This window comes from Lissotriton helveticus, chromosome 3_1 (assembly GCF_964261635.1).
Source record: "Lissotriton helveticus chromosome 3_1, aLisHel1.1, whole genome shotgun sequence".
Classification (NCBI taxonomy): Eukaryota; Metazoa; Chordata; class Amphibia; order Caudata; family Salamandridae; genus Lissotriton; species Lissotriton helveticus.
Window position 1 is genome coordinate 1,478,426,084 of NC_136061.1, and position 19,004 is coordinate 1,478,445,087.

At 46.6% G+C, this 19,004-nt stretch overlaps 1 protein-coding gene and 1 long non-coding RNA gene across 3 annotated transcripts in view; both read right to left on the minus strand.

Annotated features, from left to right (window-relative positions):
* The window catches only part of LOC144823525 (nicotinamide N-methyltransferase-like), a 203,712-nt gene that overhangs the window by 150,738 nt on the left and 33,970 nt on the right, over positions 1 to 19,004 (minus strand). Inside the window, exon 1 of one of the 2 annotated variants that reach the window (XM_078682111.1) lies at positions 14,543 to 14,856. The exons of the other annotated variant lie outside the window; for it this stretch is intronic. Within the exon in view, the coding sequence (XP_078538237.1) occupies positions 14,543 to 14,696 (154 nt within the window). The 5' untranslated portion in view covers positions 14,697 to 14,856. Of the gene's footprint in view, positions 1 to 14,542; positions 14,857 to 19,004 lie in introns of those variants that run through there. 2 annotated transcript variants of the gene reach the window in all.
* On the minus strand, positions 1,535 to 4,526 carry LOC144823526 (uncharacterized). Its single transcript, XR_013608808.1, has 4 exons — positions 4,442 to 4,526; positions 3,736 to 3,820; positions 2,657 to 2,740; positions 1,535 to 2,230 (listed from the first exon to the last, which is right to left on the minus strand). It is a non-coding gene; the product is annotated as an uncharacterized LOC144823526 (long non-coding RNA).

Consider the following 19,004-nt stretch of genomic DNA (forward strand, 5'->3'; position numbering starts at 1 on the left):
TAGAGAAAAAAAAGAAGAAAACAGGTGTACTCTCTGACTATGTATTAAGTCCATAGTGCTGCCTGGTAGTAGAATTCCTGAAACTCCCACTGTTACTGGCCTACAAAGATGGCGGAAAGATACATGCCAAAATGGTATACTGTGCTTGCAAATTGCTAGTATTACTGTGAGACAACTTTCTGTTGAATTATTTTGTGTTATTGTTAAAGAGTATTGGTTACATTATTTTTCTTTCTTCATATAGATGCTCCCAAAAAGCTCACCAGAGGGGAGATGGCTGTCCGGGCCAGGGCCCGGAAGATGGAGGCCATTCGAGTGGAATATTGCCGGCTGTGGGCTCGGGAGAACGAGGAGGGAACATCACCAACCTCCTCCAGCACTGCCACCGTGTCCAGCCAGCAGCCTCCATCCCACCGCCGGGCTCGGACAGCCCCCGCTGCCACTCAGCTGCAGCACCATCAGCAGCTGGCCCCCTCAGAGCCTGGAAGGCACGCATGTGCCGCCTAAGCTTAAGAGTGGACTACCTGGAGCGCAAGGTGGACGACCTTGAAAAGCAGCTCCGGGACCTCCGCAAGGACCGCCTGCCCAAACACCGCCGGAAGTGACTGTGTCCCTTGTCCCTTTTTTAAAGACTGTTGGGGGGGTGGGAATCGGGAGTTGGGGATTATTTATTTTTGGACTACTTCAAATGGACAATTGTTTGGGTTAGGGAGGGGTGGGACTAGTTTATTTTTGTTAGGGGAAATACATTATTCATTTTACATACTTCAACATAGTGTACGCTTTGATCTTCTTTTGTGGGGTGGTGGACGGGAGCTATGGCACGTTTGGTTTTCCTCAAAATTACCAGCATGAATTATCTAAAACGTCCAAAAATGCCACTAACAGAGTTAGTGAATTCAATTGGCCTACTAGTACTTTACTTGTACTACTATCAGTCTCTCCTCCGCATTCTAGCCCATCTTTCTACCTCCCCAAAATGCTTATCTTACCTGTGATTCGTGTTTGAGAACAGAGCTAGTCACAGAGCTGGCTGCATGGAAAATGGCGATTACACCATCCCGGACCGAAATTCCGTTGTTGTGGTGTTAGTAGTAGGAGTGGTACCACACTAGCAGTAGCAGCATATGAAAAACAAAGTAAAAAAATGAGACATTGAGTGGCCTGAGAGGAGTATTAGAAGGAACAGTAGCCTAAGCAATGCTGAAGATAAGTATGGGGAAAAAAGAATTGCATGGATGATTATGGCTACAACAAGAACAGTGACACAGCAGCGTAACACAACAAGTCTTCTTGACATGTAGGAGGATGATGTTGACGATGGATCCAATCGATGGTGGGCATGAAATTCAGAATTTATTTTAAAATACTCATTGTTGTTTTTTTATCCAGAATTACAATATCCTAAGATTCATCTAGCTGCCTTAAAATTGATTTGAGGAGGTTGCTTGCACCTTATCCTCCCCTGCAAGTGTGTGGAATTATTGTTGTAATTTGCTCACACCTCAATGAAAACCACACAGCCCGGGGGAAGAGGGTTAGGGTTTGAAACTGGGATGGGAATGAGGTTTGTGGGTAAAGTTTTGTGGAGAAAGGAAAAATACACAGCATGGACAAACAACAAATGAAGATAAACAAATCTTTGGATACAAAGCTATTCATAAATCTTTTAAGGGACATAAAGGAAGTGCATGCACTACTGCATGCATGAAGATGTTTTCTAAATGGATAGGTTTTTGTAAAGTAAGTAGTACTTTCTACAATGTACTATGAAAAAACAACAATGTGACAGTACAGGGCTTCAGTAATTACGTAATTTCACTTTCCTATCTGCCCTCAGAGAGAAGAACCACTTCGTACATTAAATTAATTTGAAAAATAGCAAAGAAAAAAGTATACAATGGCTGGAGGGATGAATTGAAGCAGAGAACAAACAAATGCACAGTGTCACACTCACAGTAGTTCACAGCAATAACATTACTTAAAAGATAAGTTGAAATGAAGATGGATACTGTAACTGTATGTTGTTGTAATTGTCCTGTTGAATTTTGGGAGTTGAATGCATCCAGCCATTCCTCTTTCGCGGTACTCCTCCATTCCATCTGATGCTCCGCCGATCAATGTTGGGGACCAGAAGACACCTTGTCCACTAACTGCCTGGCGGATGCTGAATTGCGGGTCGCTAAGCCTGAGGTCATCCTTTTTGTCATTGCACAGGGTAAAAGCCGGCCTGTAATTGTTGATGGGAAAACAGGAAGTGATATTTAAAACACCACGGAGAAAAAAATATAAGGTATGTTGTGTAGTGCAAAAATAACACTTTCAGTTTCAGAGTCGACAGTATTACAAAACATACAAGCATCATTTTGAAAAAGCGTACTCAGAGTCTCCTTTTCAAGGATAAATAATTGTGGGCGAAATTTGCAGATCTTTCCCCTCAATCTATGTGTAAAGTGGAAACAGGGATTTCAGAACCAGAACCCTAACCCTAACTCTAACCCTAGGCCCTAACCCCCCTTTTTCACCATGGATTTTGTCAAAACCACTTGATTCCGATATTAGACCTTCCCAGCAATGCCCCAATACCCACCAACCCACCCACAAAAAATCAGAATCCCCCCAAACAGGCAAAAAGCAAAAATGGAAAATCTCATACTTAGAATATTTTCGGCCTTCTTTCAATTCTGTCCAAACGCGCTCTGCAGCTAGGCCATAACTCCCCTTTTCCACCAAGGATTTCCTGAAAAACCAATGCAATCAAAATTAGACTGTGCCAGCAGTGCTCCCAGACCCCAAATCCCACCCCCAAACACCAGGAACCCCCCAAACAGCACCCCAAAAACAGGCAATTGAGCAAAAACGGAAACACTTTTTCCCCATGGATTTAGTCCAAACCACTTGATTCCGATATTTGACCTTCCCAGCAATGCCCCAAGACCCGCACACCCACCCGCAAAAAAGTCGAAGACCCCGAAACAGGCAAAAAGCAAAAATACAAAAACGTGCACTTAGAAATATCTAGGCCCAGTTCCAAAATCACTCCATGCGCGCTCTGCAGCTAGGCCCTAACTTCCCTTTGCCACCATGGATTTTCTTCAAACCACTTGCAATCAAAACTATCCATACCCAGTGTTGCTCCAAGACCCCCCAAACTCCCCCCCCCAAACATCAGGAACCCCCCCAAGCAGGCCCCCGAAAACACGAAAGTGCGCGAAAACTCTGAAAAGTGAAAAACTTTTTCATAATGGATTGTCTCCAAAACACTTTTATCCGGTATTAGACCTTCCCAGCAATGCCCCCAGACCCGTCAACCCAGGCGGAAAAAGGTCAAAGACACCCAAACAGGCACAAAGCAAAAATACAAAAACGGGCACTTCGAAATATTTTGGCCCAGTTCCAAAATCACTCCTTGCGCGCTCTGCAGCTAGGCCCTAACTCCCCCTTGCCACCATGGATTTTCTTCAAACCACTTGCAATCAAAACTATCCATACCCAGCGTTGCTCCAAGACCCCCCAAGCCCTCCCCAAACACCAGGAACTCCCCCAAGCAGGCCCCCGAAAGCACGAAAGTGAGCGAAAACTCTGAAAAGTGAAAACCTTTTTCACCATGGATTTTCTCCAAAACACTTTCATCCGGTATTAGACCTTCCCAGCAATGCCCCCAGACCCGTCAACCCAGGCAAAAACAAGTTTAACACCCCCAAACAGCCAAAAAGCAAAACCGGAAAAACTCACACTGAAATATTTAGGCCTCATTCCGAAATCACTCCAAGCGCGCTCTGCAGCTAGGCCCTAACTCCCCTTTTCCACCATGGATTTTCTGAAAAACAAATGCAATCAAAATTAGACTGTGCCAGCAGTGCTCCCAGACCCCAAAACCCACCCCAAACACCAGGAACCCCCCCAAACAGCCCCCCAAAAACAGGCAAGTGAGCAAAAACGGAAAAAAAAATCCACCTTGGATTTAGTCCAAAGCACTTGATTCCGATATTAGACCTTCCCAGCAATGCCCCAAGACCCGCCAACCCAGGCGAAATAAAGTAGAAGACCCCCAAACAGGCAAAAAGCAAAAATACAAAAACGGGGACTTAGAAATATTTAGGCCCAGTTCCAAAAACACTCGGTGCGCGCTTTGAAGCTAGGCCCTAACTCCCCTTTGCCACCTTGGATTTTCTACAAACCACTTGCAATCAAAACTATCCATACCCAGTCTTGCTCCAAGACCCCCAATCTTCCCCCCAAACACCAGGAACCCCCCAAACAGCCCCCCAAAAACAGGCATGTGAGCAAAAACGGAAAAAATATTTCACCATGGATTTTGTGCAAACCACTTGATTCCGATATTAGACCTTCCCAGCAATGCCCCAAGAGCCGCCAACCCACCCGCAAAAAAACAGAACCCCCCCAAACAGGTAAAAAGCAAAAATGGAAAATCTCATACTTAGAATATTTTCAGCCTGCTTTCAATTCTGTCCAAACGCGCTCTGCAGCTAGGCCATAACTCCACTTTTCCACCATGGATTTCCTTAAAAACAAATGTAATCAGAATTAGACTGTGCCAGCAGTGCTCCCAGACCCTCTGACCCAGCACCGCAAATCTAGAACACGCCCAAAGAAACCCCCAAAAACCTGCAATACTGGTATATTCAAAACATGGCAAATTGTGCTGTTCACAAAAAACACAAAAAACAAACAGCAATTGGTTTCAACAGAGACAGACAGCCATTGCTGCCCACTGCATCCCATCTTCTTATTATTCATTACCTGTTCTACTTTTTGTCTGCATCTTCTTCGGAAAGTGAGGGCCCACAGGGCAGCCTCTCCTGTCAATTTCAGAAGTAAGTCTATCAACAATCAGCAAGCATGTACTCAGTCAGTAATTTCAGTCCCACTTGAGGGGACTCGTCTACGAAGACAAAGTTTATTTATTCTCCATAATCCATCCATCTGCCTTGAGGGAAATGGATAGGGGGAGTCTGGAGGAGGAGGATAGAGGAGCATGATTGAGTTGTGAACTTGTGAACATCAGGAATGCAGACTGCGGCACCTTCAAATCAATAAGGAAAATAAGATGAAGACAGTGCTGATGATGGACTTGTTGTGATTAGGTGATTAGAGTTTTGTTGTGGTAAAAGTTGCAAAACAAAGAAAGACACACAGGAATAAAAGTGAATAAGTACGGAAAAAAAGGAAGTCATTTTCAGGCCTCGGTTTCATGGAAGTAGAGCTCGTCCTCAAAGTCTATGAATTGAGACGGGAGTAGGTCTGGTGACAGAGAAGAACTTCTGTCGGCGTCACCTAAGTCGGTGTCCTCTTCTTCCTGCGTGCATTCACGTATTTTGTAATCGGGTGGTATGAAGTGCTGATTCATCTTGATTATTGTTAACCTCTCCACATTTTTGGGCGAGAGGTGGGTCCTTTTTGAAGTTACAATGCCACCAGCAGCACTGAAAACACATTCAGAAGACACGCTTGCGAGTGGGCAAGACAAATAATTTAGAGCCAGGTTGCTGATCAGTCGCCATCCAGACCTTTTCCTATACCAATACACCAATGGGTTCTCATTAAGACAGACCTCTGTTGGGTCATCCAGATCGGCCTGTACCTCCGACTTAAGGTTCTCCAGGGTTGCTCCACTTTGCGTAAAATCTGTGGCCTTTGCAGCAGTGGACCGAGCAAACCCATGCTGAGTCAGCTAATCCGCTTCCGACAATATTTTTTTGGGCCTGGTGCAGGTGAGGATGATGATGACACGGTTGCTGCTGTCGTCAACGGCTGTGAGGGAAAGTGACTCCCTTCGGCCACGGATTCAGAAATGGAACTTGACGCCGAATGGCCTGCTGATTCAGTTGTACTTGTGCTGTCTCCGTGCAATTTCATGCGCTCTTTTTCGAACCGAGTGGCTGACACAGCGAGCCAATGTTTGTACTTTGAAACATCTGCTTCATCAAAAGGAATGAATGCTTTGCTGGCCACTGCCTTTTTGTACCGTGGATCCAGAATAGTGGCACAAATGTAATGTTGTTCTGTATGTATGTTTTGAAGCCTTTCATTGTGAAGTAGGGGCCTTAATAACTTCTCCGCCAAACCATATGCTTCTTGCTTTTCAGCATGATCTCTAAACGTTGAAGACACCTCCTTCAGTTGGTGCTCTAGCATGACCAACAATGGGATAGCTTTACCCAAAGAACAGTCCTCCCTGCTGACTTCACGCGTGAAGACCTCAAAAGGACGAAGCATGTCTGTCAGGCTTGCAATTAGCTTCTATTCCTCCAACTCTAGCCTCATTTCTTTCTGAGTAGAACCCAGTTTATAGACATACTCATTTATTACCCCCCACTGCTCAGACAGACGCTCAAGCATGTAAAAGGTTGAGTTCCAACGTGTTGCCACCTCCTGGATTAGTCCTTTGACTGGCAGTTTACGTTCATGTTGAATGCTCTTCAGCTGCTTTCGGGCCTTAAAAGAATGGCTGAAATGTGTGCAGATTCTTCGGCAGATGGTCAGTAATTTGATGTCTGGCTCTTCTTTTTTCAAGAATTCCTGCACCACGATGTTAATACTGTGCGCCAAACACTGCACTCTGAAATATTCACCATCAGTCACGGCCTTCCTGTTAAACTCCTCCAAAAGGTTAGCTGCAGTGTTAGATTTCTCCATGGCAAACATGCCTACTGTTGCATGTTTGCGAGTAGCTTGAAAAACTTTCTCCGTGTCAACACCTGCTTGTTTTAACTGTTTGTTGACCCCAGCAAAAGAGACCCAGTGTGCAGTGATGCACATGTACTCAAGGGCTTGGCAACTGGTCCACATGTCTGTTGTCATGTGGATAGTGTGAACAGCACTCTTCAGAATAGCTGCGCCAATCACCTCCAGCACATCTTGATGAAGTGCTGGAACAGCAACCCTGGCAAAATAGGACCGGCTAGGAACCTTCCATTTAGGCAGACTGTTGCCACAAATTCAAGAAAACCCACCCCTTCCACGAAAGAGAAAGGGAGAAGGTCCAGCGCTAGCATTTTAGCCAGCTTTGCGTTATACAGACGTACCGTTGGGTAGTTGCGTTCAAATGGCGCATCCGACCAAAATGGTGGGCTGGACCGTTTTACGTGATGATGATGATGCAGACTTCACACCAGTTAGGCTCATTGATTTAGTTTTTTGCATTGGTGTTTGTCCCAGACTCTTAGTGTGCCTCATACATGTTGCAGGGGTAGAGGGTGTGGGGCGCTACCACTGCAGTGCTGCTGCCAGGGGTATTGGGTGTATCAGAAAAAATGTTGGTCGGTTCTTGACTTCCCCCCTGCACAATCAGCCCCTCATCGTCAGCATCAGATGCAATGTGAATGGATACATTTGGATCAGTTCTACTTTGGACTTCCTCGATCTTACTTAGGTGTGCATACCACTCGATAGGGTGGTGTTTTTTGAGATGACCTCTCTGGCCTCCGGTACCATAGTTGGTACCAAGCTTACCCCGACTAACTGATACTTTACAAATCGAACAAACGGCCATGTTTGCTGACTTTTGGCTAACAGTAAAGAAGTCCCAAACTGGGGACTGGAGATGTCTGCTGGTGGTGGAGGTGCTACTTTGACTTTCAATGCCAGATGAAGTGGAGGATGGGCGTGGATGAATTTGTTTCTGTTGTTCACTTACAGCACCACTACTTGAGGTAATGGAGGTTGAGCTGGATGAGGTCCCTGTCGGCCCTTCTGACTAAAACATATGGAAGCTGTAGGTCTTTTTGGTGTTGTAGTTAACTGCGTTGGTAGTGGTACCAGTGCCACGCCGCCCACATCCCGCTCAGCAGCCATTCGGGATAGAGTGAAAATGTCAGTCTGCTGCATGCCCGCTGGGGCTGGAGTGACGTCTGTGATGACTGGGTCGTCGTCAGACTGTTCATCAGCAGCAGAAGACACCACTTCTTGTTCGTCGTCATCACCCATAAGTCGAAGCCTTGCGGGAACCTTCCTTTTAGGCTTAGCTACCTTTGTCGGCTCATGGCGTGCCTCACTCTCAGACTGCATTTGTGGGTTCCAATCAGGATCAAGGTCATCAGAATGAAGGGGGCTTGAAGAAGAACTTGTAGTAGTAGTAGCCCTCCTTGACCTTTTTCTTGCTGGGGATGTGGAAGATAATGGATCAACATCAGGAGGAGTGGCTTCCTCGCATGATACCTCCGCTCAATCTCGATTTCCTGATGTGCCCCTACTTCTGGAGGAACAAGCATTGTGGGCAGTTGTGCCGCTCCATGCACCTCTAGTTGCGCCTCTCGATGCGCCTCTCGATGAGCCTCTCGATGCGCCTCTCCTTGCGCCTTTCTTGTGATGAGCCAACATCACTGGTCGATGGTGATTAAACAACCAAAGTGGCTGCCGCAGCAGCCCTCATGGTCTTGGACCTAACTTGGCGTGGTGGAACTGAGCCCAATGAAGCGGAGGTGCTGCTTCCAGCTTAGTCCCCGGCGGACACCGCTGCTGCTTCAGGCGTGGTTTTTTTTCCCAAAAAAGGTGTCGGTGGGCACACCAGTCTCCTTGGTAGGTGGTGCCACTTGCTTCTTCTGCTCCTTCTTACCCGCAGTGGCACTGGCAACTTTTTTCGCTGAGGCGCTACGGCCACCTTTGTTTGGGGCCATCTTCTTCAGATGTCAGAACAGCAGGCCGCAGTTGCACGAGTTGCAGAGTTGTCTTGTCTGTGGCCACACGTGACGTCACGTGATATTGTGCTGCACACACCGCTGCAGGACTTCTTCCTGGCACTGGTGGTTCTCTTGAGCACCTAAAAGCAATGGAAGCCAGAGGAACATCAGTTAAACACCCCCAAAAATGTCGAAAAACACACAAAAATCACCACAATCCAATGCCATCCATGCCCTCAATGATGTTTAAATTCAAGACACCCCACAGAAAGACTTGGCCCATGCAACACTCAGTCACTACCACTGGGCCTAATGGATGAAAGCAAGGCAACCTGGGTGCAGGCCTGAGCACACTGCCTGGCTTCAAAATGGCCCCTTGACCCCCACCACTTGGCCCGGCCCTGCCTGGACCAGGCCTCAAAATGGCCCCCCACCCACATGGCCAGGCCCCAACACCACCCCAAAAAGTAGAAAAACACACAAAAATCACCACAATCCAATGCCATCCATGCCATCAATGATGTTTAAATTCAAGACACCCAACAGAAAGACTTGGCCCATGCACCACTCACTACCACTGGGCCTAATGGATGAAAGCAAGGCAACCTGGGTGCAGGCCTGAGCACACTGCCTGGCTTCAAAATGGCCCCTTGACCCCCACCACATGGCCCGGTCCTGCCTGGACCAGGCCTCAAAATGGCCCCCACCCACATGGCCAGGCCCCACCACGCCAAAAAGTCGAAAAACAAACAAAAATCACCACAATCCAATGCCATCCATGCCCTTAATGATGTTTAAATTCAAGACACCCCACAGAAAGACTTGGCCGATGCACCACTCAGTCACTACCACTGGGCCTAATGGATGAAAGCAAGGCAACCTGGGTGCAGGCCTGAGCACACTGGTTGGCTTCAAAATGGCCCCTTTACCCCCACCACATGGCCAGGCCCTGCCTGGACCAGGCCTCAAAATGGCCCCCACCCACATGGCCAGGCCCCAACACCACCCCAAAAAGTCGAAAAACACACAAAAATCACCACAATCCAATGCCATCCATGCCCTCAATGATGTTTAAATTCAAGACACCCCACAGAAAGACTTGGCCCATGCACCACTAACTACCACTGGGCCTACTGGCTAGTTTGGCTTTACAGGCACCCGAAAATAAAAAATAAAAATCCACATATAGTGAGCTAAAATTCATAACATAAATGAGATTTAAGTTCAACAAAACTCACAGAAACAGTTGTATCATGCACCCATGACTAACCCTGGCCCTACTGGCTACTGTGGCTACCCACAATATATTTTTTTTAAAGTTGTGAAAAAGTTTTAAAATTGTAGTTGCAGCAACTGCAATGCCCCAAACAAACAACACCAACTTACTTGTAAAATCTCAAATCCAAAAGTGAAGTCCAAAAAGTCCTCAAATACAAATATCCAGCAGCAGACACAAAAAGTAATCCTTCCAGCTCCAGATCCATATGAAAAGTGACCAGGAAATGGACAAAGCACTGGGAGGAGCCTGCTGGACAGGAACAGGAAGTTGGAGACTCTGGGGAACTTCCTTCCTCCCACCCGCCCAAAAATGGACTCCTTCCAGAAAAAAGTGTAGCCAAATCTCAATCTGAGGAGTTATTCTGATCAAAATCATGATTTTCAGAAGGATTATGCTGCCTGTGGTGGATTTCTTGTGCAGAATTGCAATTTTTGCAATTTCGGGAAAGCAAGCTGTTCAAATCTCCCGCCGGATGTCAGCTGCGCGCCGCATCTACGTGTTCGGCATTGTTTACTCCCGCGATGCGTGATCGAGGGCCCTTATGACGTACCCGTGTTGTCAAACTTTAGCTGTTATGTTATGTTATGTTAGTATGAATTTGTAGAGCGCACGTTCACCCCAAGGTTTCTTGGCGCTGTGTACCGCTGGGGAACCCGTCCTGGCTTTCCCTGTGAGATGGTCCCTATTGGGCATCCCCAAGGTGAAGCCAGGCATCCCCGGCAGCAAGGGGGCTGTTGTGGAGATTAAGCAAGCTATTGCCCAGAGTTGCAGCGTGGGACCCATGGTTAGAGAGGCACCGAGGCGAGATTTATCGAGCCCGCTGACATTGGTTCCCTACCCTGCCGCGTCGGGTATTGAACCCTGGTCCCGGGCTGACCTCTGCTTCTGGGTCTGCCGCCTCTAACCGGTGAGCCACACTTCTCCACCAAGAGTGCAAGATGGCAAACCGCGATGACGTAATTGCGGTCGAAAAACTCACGCGCAATCATGCAGCAAGATCCAAAATGGCGCAGCACATGCAAACCGGGAGAAAAACAACTCGGCGGACTCAGAATCACGGTAAGTCAACGCCGCGCGTGCGATATTGTATTTTTCAAGCGCGACCAAGCAAAATAATTCGCAGCTTGCGAATTTGCGAATTTTTGGGCAAATTCGCGCGTTTCGCGGAACGCGAAATTGCCAAAAAATCCGAAAATTCGTTCGGGAAACGGATTTTACGCCCACACTTAAGCACAACTCATTTGGCTGCATAGTAGAACGTAACTAGCAGGGGCATCCCAATATTACTAACCACTCAATGGAGCGTAACCAGGAACCTGAAAAAAACTGGAAGTTCTTTCAAATCTTCACACTTCTTTAGTAAAAGCACTGCAAACCTCAATTTGCGCCGTTAATATGCAGTCAGATAAACTTGCCATCCAAATCAACCTAATGAATGTCAACAGATTACATCTCCGGTATAAACACCAAAATTGACTCAATGATAGGGCAATATCTACTACTAAAAACAAAACACCTACACCGGCTCAAGCACTCAACTGTGCATGTTGCCCAATACTGGAAAAACGAAGTGAACTACCAGCCATACTAAGAAGCATCCTTCGGAGTACAAGCAGTCAGGCCACCCTCCAGCATCACAAAGTGCAGCCTTGAAAGAGTCACAGAGTGGGGAAAGTGCTCCACAACTCCCCGCCATGTCAAACACCCAACAGAAAATCGTTACAGCAACCAGAATAAGGACCGATGCTATGGATAAAAGTGACGAAGTTACTCCATTACTACCTGCCACTCAGAATGATGCCTTCTGAACTAAAGTGGACCAACAAACAACATCCTGGGCCGACCAAATAAACACCTACCCTCTAACGAAAAGACAGAAGAAACGCACCAGGAAAGCTAGAACGCACCTCCAAAATAACAAAGTGCCAAAGCAACAGGTAAATGATATCTACCCAATCTTCAACTTTAAGGATGGCAAAGTCCGCTCACTGGCAACTACCAAGCAGAAGCAAGATCTTAAGGAGGAAGGTGAAGCATGTTGCAGAGATCAACTGGGGTCACCCGAATTGTCAGACTCTCTGCCAAGTGAATCGCCAGGGCTAAATAGCACAGTCACGGCCAGTCGGAGCCCTGTGAGTAGCGGTCTTTTGTTAAACACAACTCAAATAGAAGAAAATAAGTCCAGATCGAGCAGTGCTCAAAATCGCAAAAGAACCACAATCTTCCAGCCTATAATGACCATCAGCACAAGAGAAAATGGTTGTTCCCCTATAAATCAAGGACCTGCTACACAAACTCATACCCAGGAAAATATTCGCTACAGAGCTGACAGGGAAGTGATCTCACAGTGTGGCCAGGAAACTGATAGAGAGCAGAGAGACCAGATACAGATAAAAATAAATTGCAATGCGAAAAAATGAGCAGCAATGAACCGGAAGGGCAGTTAAGAAACCAAAGCGCTAGACCAGCATCCACATTTCATTCAAAAAGAAATGATGAGCATAAACTAAACACAAACAATAGGATCCTTTAAACACCACACTACTCTTTACAAGGACCACAAGAATATTTCAATAGAGGTAACATCTTGCGCCTAATGGCAGCTATACCAACTCTAAAGCATCTATCTTCTATGGACTTGTTGGAAATAGAGTTTATCGGCTCGGCAAATAATAATGGCATGGAAAAAACCTGTTGCAATTTGGAAACCGGATGCAATGGTCTCAGCCATCTTAAAAGCGGCCTCGAACTTCGAAGATTGGGGTACATCTCTTACTATTCCCATGAAACAAGGTTATCCTATACCCCTTCTATCCTCAAACAACCCATATGCAATAATCCAAGCACGAGCCCAGTCTTCTCTGTATTATGAGGCGCAAAAGGCATAAAAACCATAAAATATAACATACCATGGACCCCGGAAACAAAGAGATTGACAGAGAATGACGCTAAATATACCATAGATCGTCCCAACTAAAATTCTGTCGTGGAACATAGCAGGTGCAAAGAGATTCTTGCAGGATAATGGGTCCCCCGAGAGTTTGGATGATTATGAAATTGTTGCCCTCCAAGAAACCTGGCTAACACCTGAAGTGGAGGTACCTGGGCACATCCTTCATTATGTAATTGCCACACAAACGCAGCAGTATGGCAGACCTAAGGGCGGCCTCGCTGTTTACATTTCTACAGCACTAAACATTTCTTCTGTCCAGTTGCCAACCACCACAGCGGATATGCAAATAATGAAAAAATGGAGTTGGGATCTCAGCAAGCGGTAAGCACCATTATTTTCATCAACCTTTATGCACATCTGAAACAAAAGAGCAAAAAAGAACTATTTAAAAAACGTATTGCAAATATTGCAGAACTCCGGTTTGCACATCCGACCAGGGAAATAATCCTAGCTGGAGATTTTAACTCAAACTAATGCACACACTAGAAGAAGACGACAACATCACTGCTTCAAATGCAATCTGGGCTGTACAAAAGCAATTCTATTCCATCTCAGATTGGTCTGACACTGGAGGAAAACAACTAGTAACAGATCTTGAACATCTAGGATGCGTGTACTAAATGGTAGAATGACACAGGACAGGCACATATCATGGCCCTCATTCAAGCTCGACAATAGACTACACAATAGCAACTCTTACTGCAAATAAATACGTTTCTGATCATATACACCACTGAGAGCGATCACTCGCGTCAACATCTAGAAATAACGAAGACATTACGAAGGCACATAGAGGCCCGCCTGCGGTTGGGTCCACATCACAACAAACCTGAAGTGATTGTGATGGGCAAATAACACATTACCTCACATAGCCATGAGGGTGACAGACCTGATGGTAACCCTCGAGCCACAAAAAAGCTTGACAATTGACACTTGGATCACCTTCCTAGAAAATCTTTCTCAATCAGTGACACTGACAAAATTGCAAAGTAACAAGAGGATAAACCGTAGCCGATCCCTAAGTCAAACAGCCAGAAGCTTATGAAAAAAAACTAAAAAGAGCTATTAGGTATGCACGGCAACATAGTGAATCCAATCCTTTATGATACTTTAGGAGTCAAAACTGTGACTAAACAAACAAACCTCTCCACCATAGTTATCTTACCATTACTATCATTCCCTTAGATTCATCAGGCACACAAAGCTCTCTGCTGCAGGTGTCTTAACCCTGTAAGATATTTTTTAATGCAGCCCTTAGAACCAATTAAGTCAGAATGGATTTACTATCAAGTTTCTTCTTGTTGCCAATTTATTTGTGGCTGAAATTTTAAAAACAAAATGTACAAGTTGGCATACTGTTATCCCATCCCCTTTTTGATGACATGCTTTGACCCTCAATGTATGGGTTCAGCGAGTAACGTTTTTCCAATGCCAACACTTCTTCTTGTACGTTTATGCATGTTACATATAATTGAAAATAATCTACATATTATGGGTCTAAACTGAGATTTCTCTTTAATCAGATCTTCACCGCCAACACGCCTCAGTGCCTTAATACAAAATGCTCCTGTATATTTTTGTTGCAACAAAAAACATAAGCATCCAGAAAGCATTACGATTTAATGCGGAGCTCCCCGTGGAACTGGTTCCAGGAAAATGTATACTTACCGGAAGTAAAGGTTTCATGCAGCTGTTTGAGCACACGACATAGGTGGTTTTCATCGACCCAAGCTCCTTCTTGATCGCTATAGTACGTCTCTAGATATGCTCTTGGATTAAATGTTTTTAAATATGTTTGTTTTTCCGTAAAACTTGGATTCATTTTGTCCTCGGAATGTTTTCGAGGGAAATGTGGCACTCTGCGACCGCGCCTGTTTGTTAAATAATAACAGTGGATGGGCGTGGCACGATTAACGTTTCTGACTCAAACCTGTAACACTCTCAGTGCCGGTTTAGTTAACTATTGAGAAACATTGTACAGTAATGTATGTGTAATTGCTCAACGGACAGAGCGTTATCAGCAGAGTTGAGTTCTTTGGCCTGAGTTACGCCATCGTGGCAGCGCAGGTTCGGATTGGCTGACAGCTCGCTGTTTCTCATTGGTTCCTTCTGACAATCTTGCAATTTATCTAGTTATCTATGACAGTTTAATAACCTTCCAATGTCATGTGTGTAACTATGAAAGTTCAACTTACGGAGCTGAATAAATGTACATAATAATCACAGCTGTATGAAGGAACAGCAGTTTTTTTGTGAGAGCACTCAACTTCTGCCAAATGAAAACATTTACTCTTTCTTTCTGACATGTGGGCAGAGCCAAGGGCCCTCAAGTGTTGCTCACATAATTGTCTGGCAACAGCTGTGCTGTTATACAAGACCATAAAATAAGGCATTAAATGAAAGAGGTAAGGGGAACAAATTAAGCCAGATGAGAAAACAAGAATAAAATGGGGCGGGCAAGAAAAGAATGCTGTAAAGTAAAGCATAAAAGAAAAAAAATGGCTATTTTTTAAATAATATATAGGTTCACAAATTTTAATCAGACCCTGAACCATGGATTCGAAGAGTGCAAGCTTATTTTAAATGAACAGACCATGACGTGTCTGCCAAGATGCCCGGGTTGATGTGTAATCCTTTCTGTCAAAATTTCATTTTTAGCCTAGAGCCAGTTGCTTTCTGGGGCTTGTAGTTTGTCTTTCAACATGAACATATGACCTAAAAAAATTGCAGCAAGCAGAGTGCTGCTCGCTAAATTACCTGGTATGACCCGAAGTGTCACACGTGACTTGGAGCCACATAGGTATTAGATGAAGTATGGACATTAGTGGTACAAAATTCCCCTACTAACACTGTATAAGTACAGCACATGCACCACTCATGAACAGAATAGTAACTGTCATGAGTTACAAATTAAAATTAAGCCAAAAGCAAAAAAGGCAGCCACCTAGGGTGACAACCTATGAAATAGCAATTTAAAGGGAAAAATGAAATAAAAATATATATTGGTTAGCTGTCTCCATGCTGAAGGTGATTAGAAGTTGGATTGGTAGTTATGCAGGTAGTGTGATCTTGGAGTCTGGCGTAGACCAATTTTTTTGCGGATTTTGCTGATCATGGGTAGGCGAGTGATAGGCTAGTTGGTGGTGAGGTTATAAAAGTCTAGGTTGGGTTTCTTCTGAAGTAGGAGGAATTGATCTTTTTTAAGAAATTCAGAAACGGTTCCTTGAGTCAGGGAGGTGTTGGCGATGGTAAAAAAGGATCTTCATCAGAGAGGTTTACTCTGAAAGTGTTATGATAAAGGATGAGGGTAAGGGAACATCTTCTTAAAAAGTAAGATTGGGGGCGTGGCTTGGATGGCGGCCTGAGCGGACGTGTGCTCCGGAGGCTCCCCGTCCCGAAACCCTGTGAACCCCAAAAATAGCTGAGCAGGCCCCCCCAGCTGGTCGAGGCCTGACCGGATGCCAGAGGGGGACACGCTGCAAGAACTAGCCAGCTTGAAGGGCCAGGCGGTTGTCCCCGGTGAGCCTTTCCAGCGGTACCGCGGTGCAGCCGAGCTCCGGAAAATGGCGGCCACCCCGGCAGACGGACCACACTGAGCCGCAGCGCCGCACTCTGCCGAGCAGCGGGCCCCCGCGGACCACGACCGGGTGCCCCAGGCCCAGCACCGGCGACGCTGGAAGTCCGGAGGCACCCACAGCGGAAGGCGGTAAGCGGGTGGCGCTGAGGGGAACGGCCGTGACCCAGCCCGGGGAGCCTTTAAATCGAGGCCCAGGATCGGGGCCTCTCCCTGGTCGTCGCCGGGCAGCCCCGGCGCCCCACTGCACGAAAGGAAGAGATTGCCACAGCGGGGGGCCCCAGCCGAGCCAGAGGGACAGAGCGGAGTGCTGCGGCGCTACCGGGGAGCCGGGAGGTGCGGAGGCGAAGCGTGGAAAGTGACTGAGCGGCCTGGTGGGAGCTACACTGAAATTGAGTCCCCGACTTGGGCCTGGTGCCACCAACTAAGGAGGGGCCTGCGGTCCCTGGACCACGCGGCGGCTAGGAGGGGAGTCCGAAGACACCTGACGAGGCGGGCCCGGGATCGGTGGCCGGGGGACCCTCCATCAGCGAGTTGAAGCGCAGGGATAAGCGCTAGTGACAAGAGACAGCGGCAGACGGAGCCTAGACGCGCAGGGGAAGTGGCACGCCATTAGGGAGTCAGCTCCCTCGAGACCTGGGCATAGCGGCTCCGAATACAGGGAGTCTCCAGCGCAGGCCAGGAGCGCCCGCAAGTACAGCTTCCCCCACTACAGAGCAAAGCGGTGGCGCCGGGTGGGAGCTGGGCGACCAAGAGACCCGGACAGGACTACGGCCAGGGACACGCCAACACGCAAGACGCCTTGGCCAACGGGGACTTGGAGAGGCCGGGTAGCGGAGGCTGGGTCTACCGCATTGATGTGGCATAGTAAATAGAGCTGCTGACTGTAGTCCTGGAGACCCGTGTTCGAGCCTCGGCGTAAGCTCTATAAAAAGTAGATAAAGCATGGCGGCGCTCGTGAAAGAGCAATGCACTAAACTAAATATTGTTAACATGTCTTTAACATTACAAACAAGCCTGGGAGTTGTGTTCGTGTGCGCGCTAGAAAGGACATTTTTAAAAAACGTTTGTTCTTATCCATTGCGCAGCAGGGGGAGGGGAGAGAGGAGGGGGGCTGCGCTTCCCTTGCGGGAGCGAGCTTTGAAACCATCTGTTAATTAAAAACAGATGGTTTCAAAGCTCGCTCCCGCAAGGGAATCGCCAAACGTGCATGCGTTGCCATTCAAAGCAATGCAACGCGTGCACGTTTTTGCCTGAAAAAGGGAATCGATGGCTAAAAGTCTTTTTCCTATGCAGCGCATGTGCGCTGCGTAGGCGAGACCTAAAAATAAACATACAAGTACTTGAATACCTGTGTTTCAAACAGCATACTCTGTAAATTTGTATAAAAAAATGTGTATGCATTTCTTTCTGCTCATAATACAGGGCCCATGGGTATTCAATAGTATATTTGAGGGGCTCTATACCACCTATATACATAAGACATGTCTTCCTGTGCAACAGAATGACAGAGCAGAACTGAGAAGATTTGACCACCTATAGGAGAAGCAACCCGCTTTTTAAGCTACCATCTTCAGATGTATAACACATGTAAGAAGTCATGTACAAGTAGACACATACCTCAGTCACGAGAGCAACCAGACCTTTAAACTTGACAGCTTCCACTTCTCATTTGAGTACACAAAAAGAGGCGAGAGATGTTCAGAAAGAAGCAGAGAAGTGCAGAAACAAAACAAGAGAGCTGCAACAAGAGCAGAAAATTTGCAAGAAGAGGCAAGAGAAGTGCAGAAAGAGGCAAGAGTAATGCAGAAAGAGGCAAGAGAGAAGTGGAAATAGGAAATAAAGGTGCAGGAAGAGGCGTACAGAAAGAGGCAAGAGGGGTGCAGAAAGAAGCAAGTGGAGAGCAGAAAGAAGCAAGAGACGTGCAGAGAGGAGTAAAAGAGCTACAGAAAGAGGCAAGAGGGTTACAGAAAGAAGCAAGAGAGGTGCAGAAAGAGGCAAGAGAAGTGCAAAACGAAGCAAGAGTTGCAAAAAGAAGCAAGAGATGTGCAGAAAAAAGTAAGAGAAGTGCAGAAACAGGCAAGTGATGTACAAAAAGTGGCAGGAGAGGAGCAGAAAGAGGCAAGAGAGGTACAGAAAGAGGCAAGTGAGGGTCAGAAACAGGCAAGAGAACTGCAGAAAGAGGCAAGAAAGTTGCAGAAACAGGCAAAAGAGGTGCAGAAAGTGGGAACAGGGGTGCAGACAGTAGCAAGAGTAGTGCTAAAAGAGGGAAGAGGGGTACAGAAAGAGGGAAGAGAGGCTGATGGTTTGAGAGACACAGAAACGCCGACTCGCGGAAGCGAGGAGCACAGCAGTAGCGATAGCAGTGGGGGTGGTGTAGAGTGCTGTACTGCTGCTCCAGGACCCTGGACCTAGGCCCCGGGGTGTCTCATCCTCACCGCTCGTTGTCCTGCTCTCTTGCCGCTCGTTTTCCGCTTACTTTCCCAAGTGCCCAGAGGGGGGCCTACCAGGATGGGAGGAAAGAGAGAGAAGGAGCAGGAGCAGCCAATCTGCTTG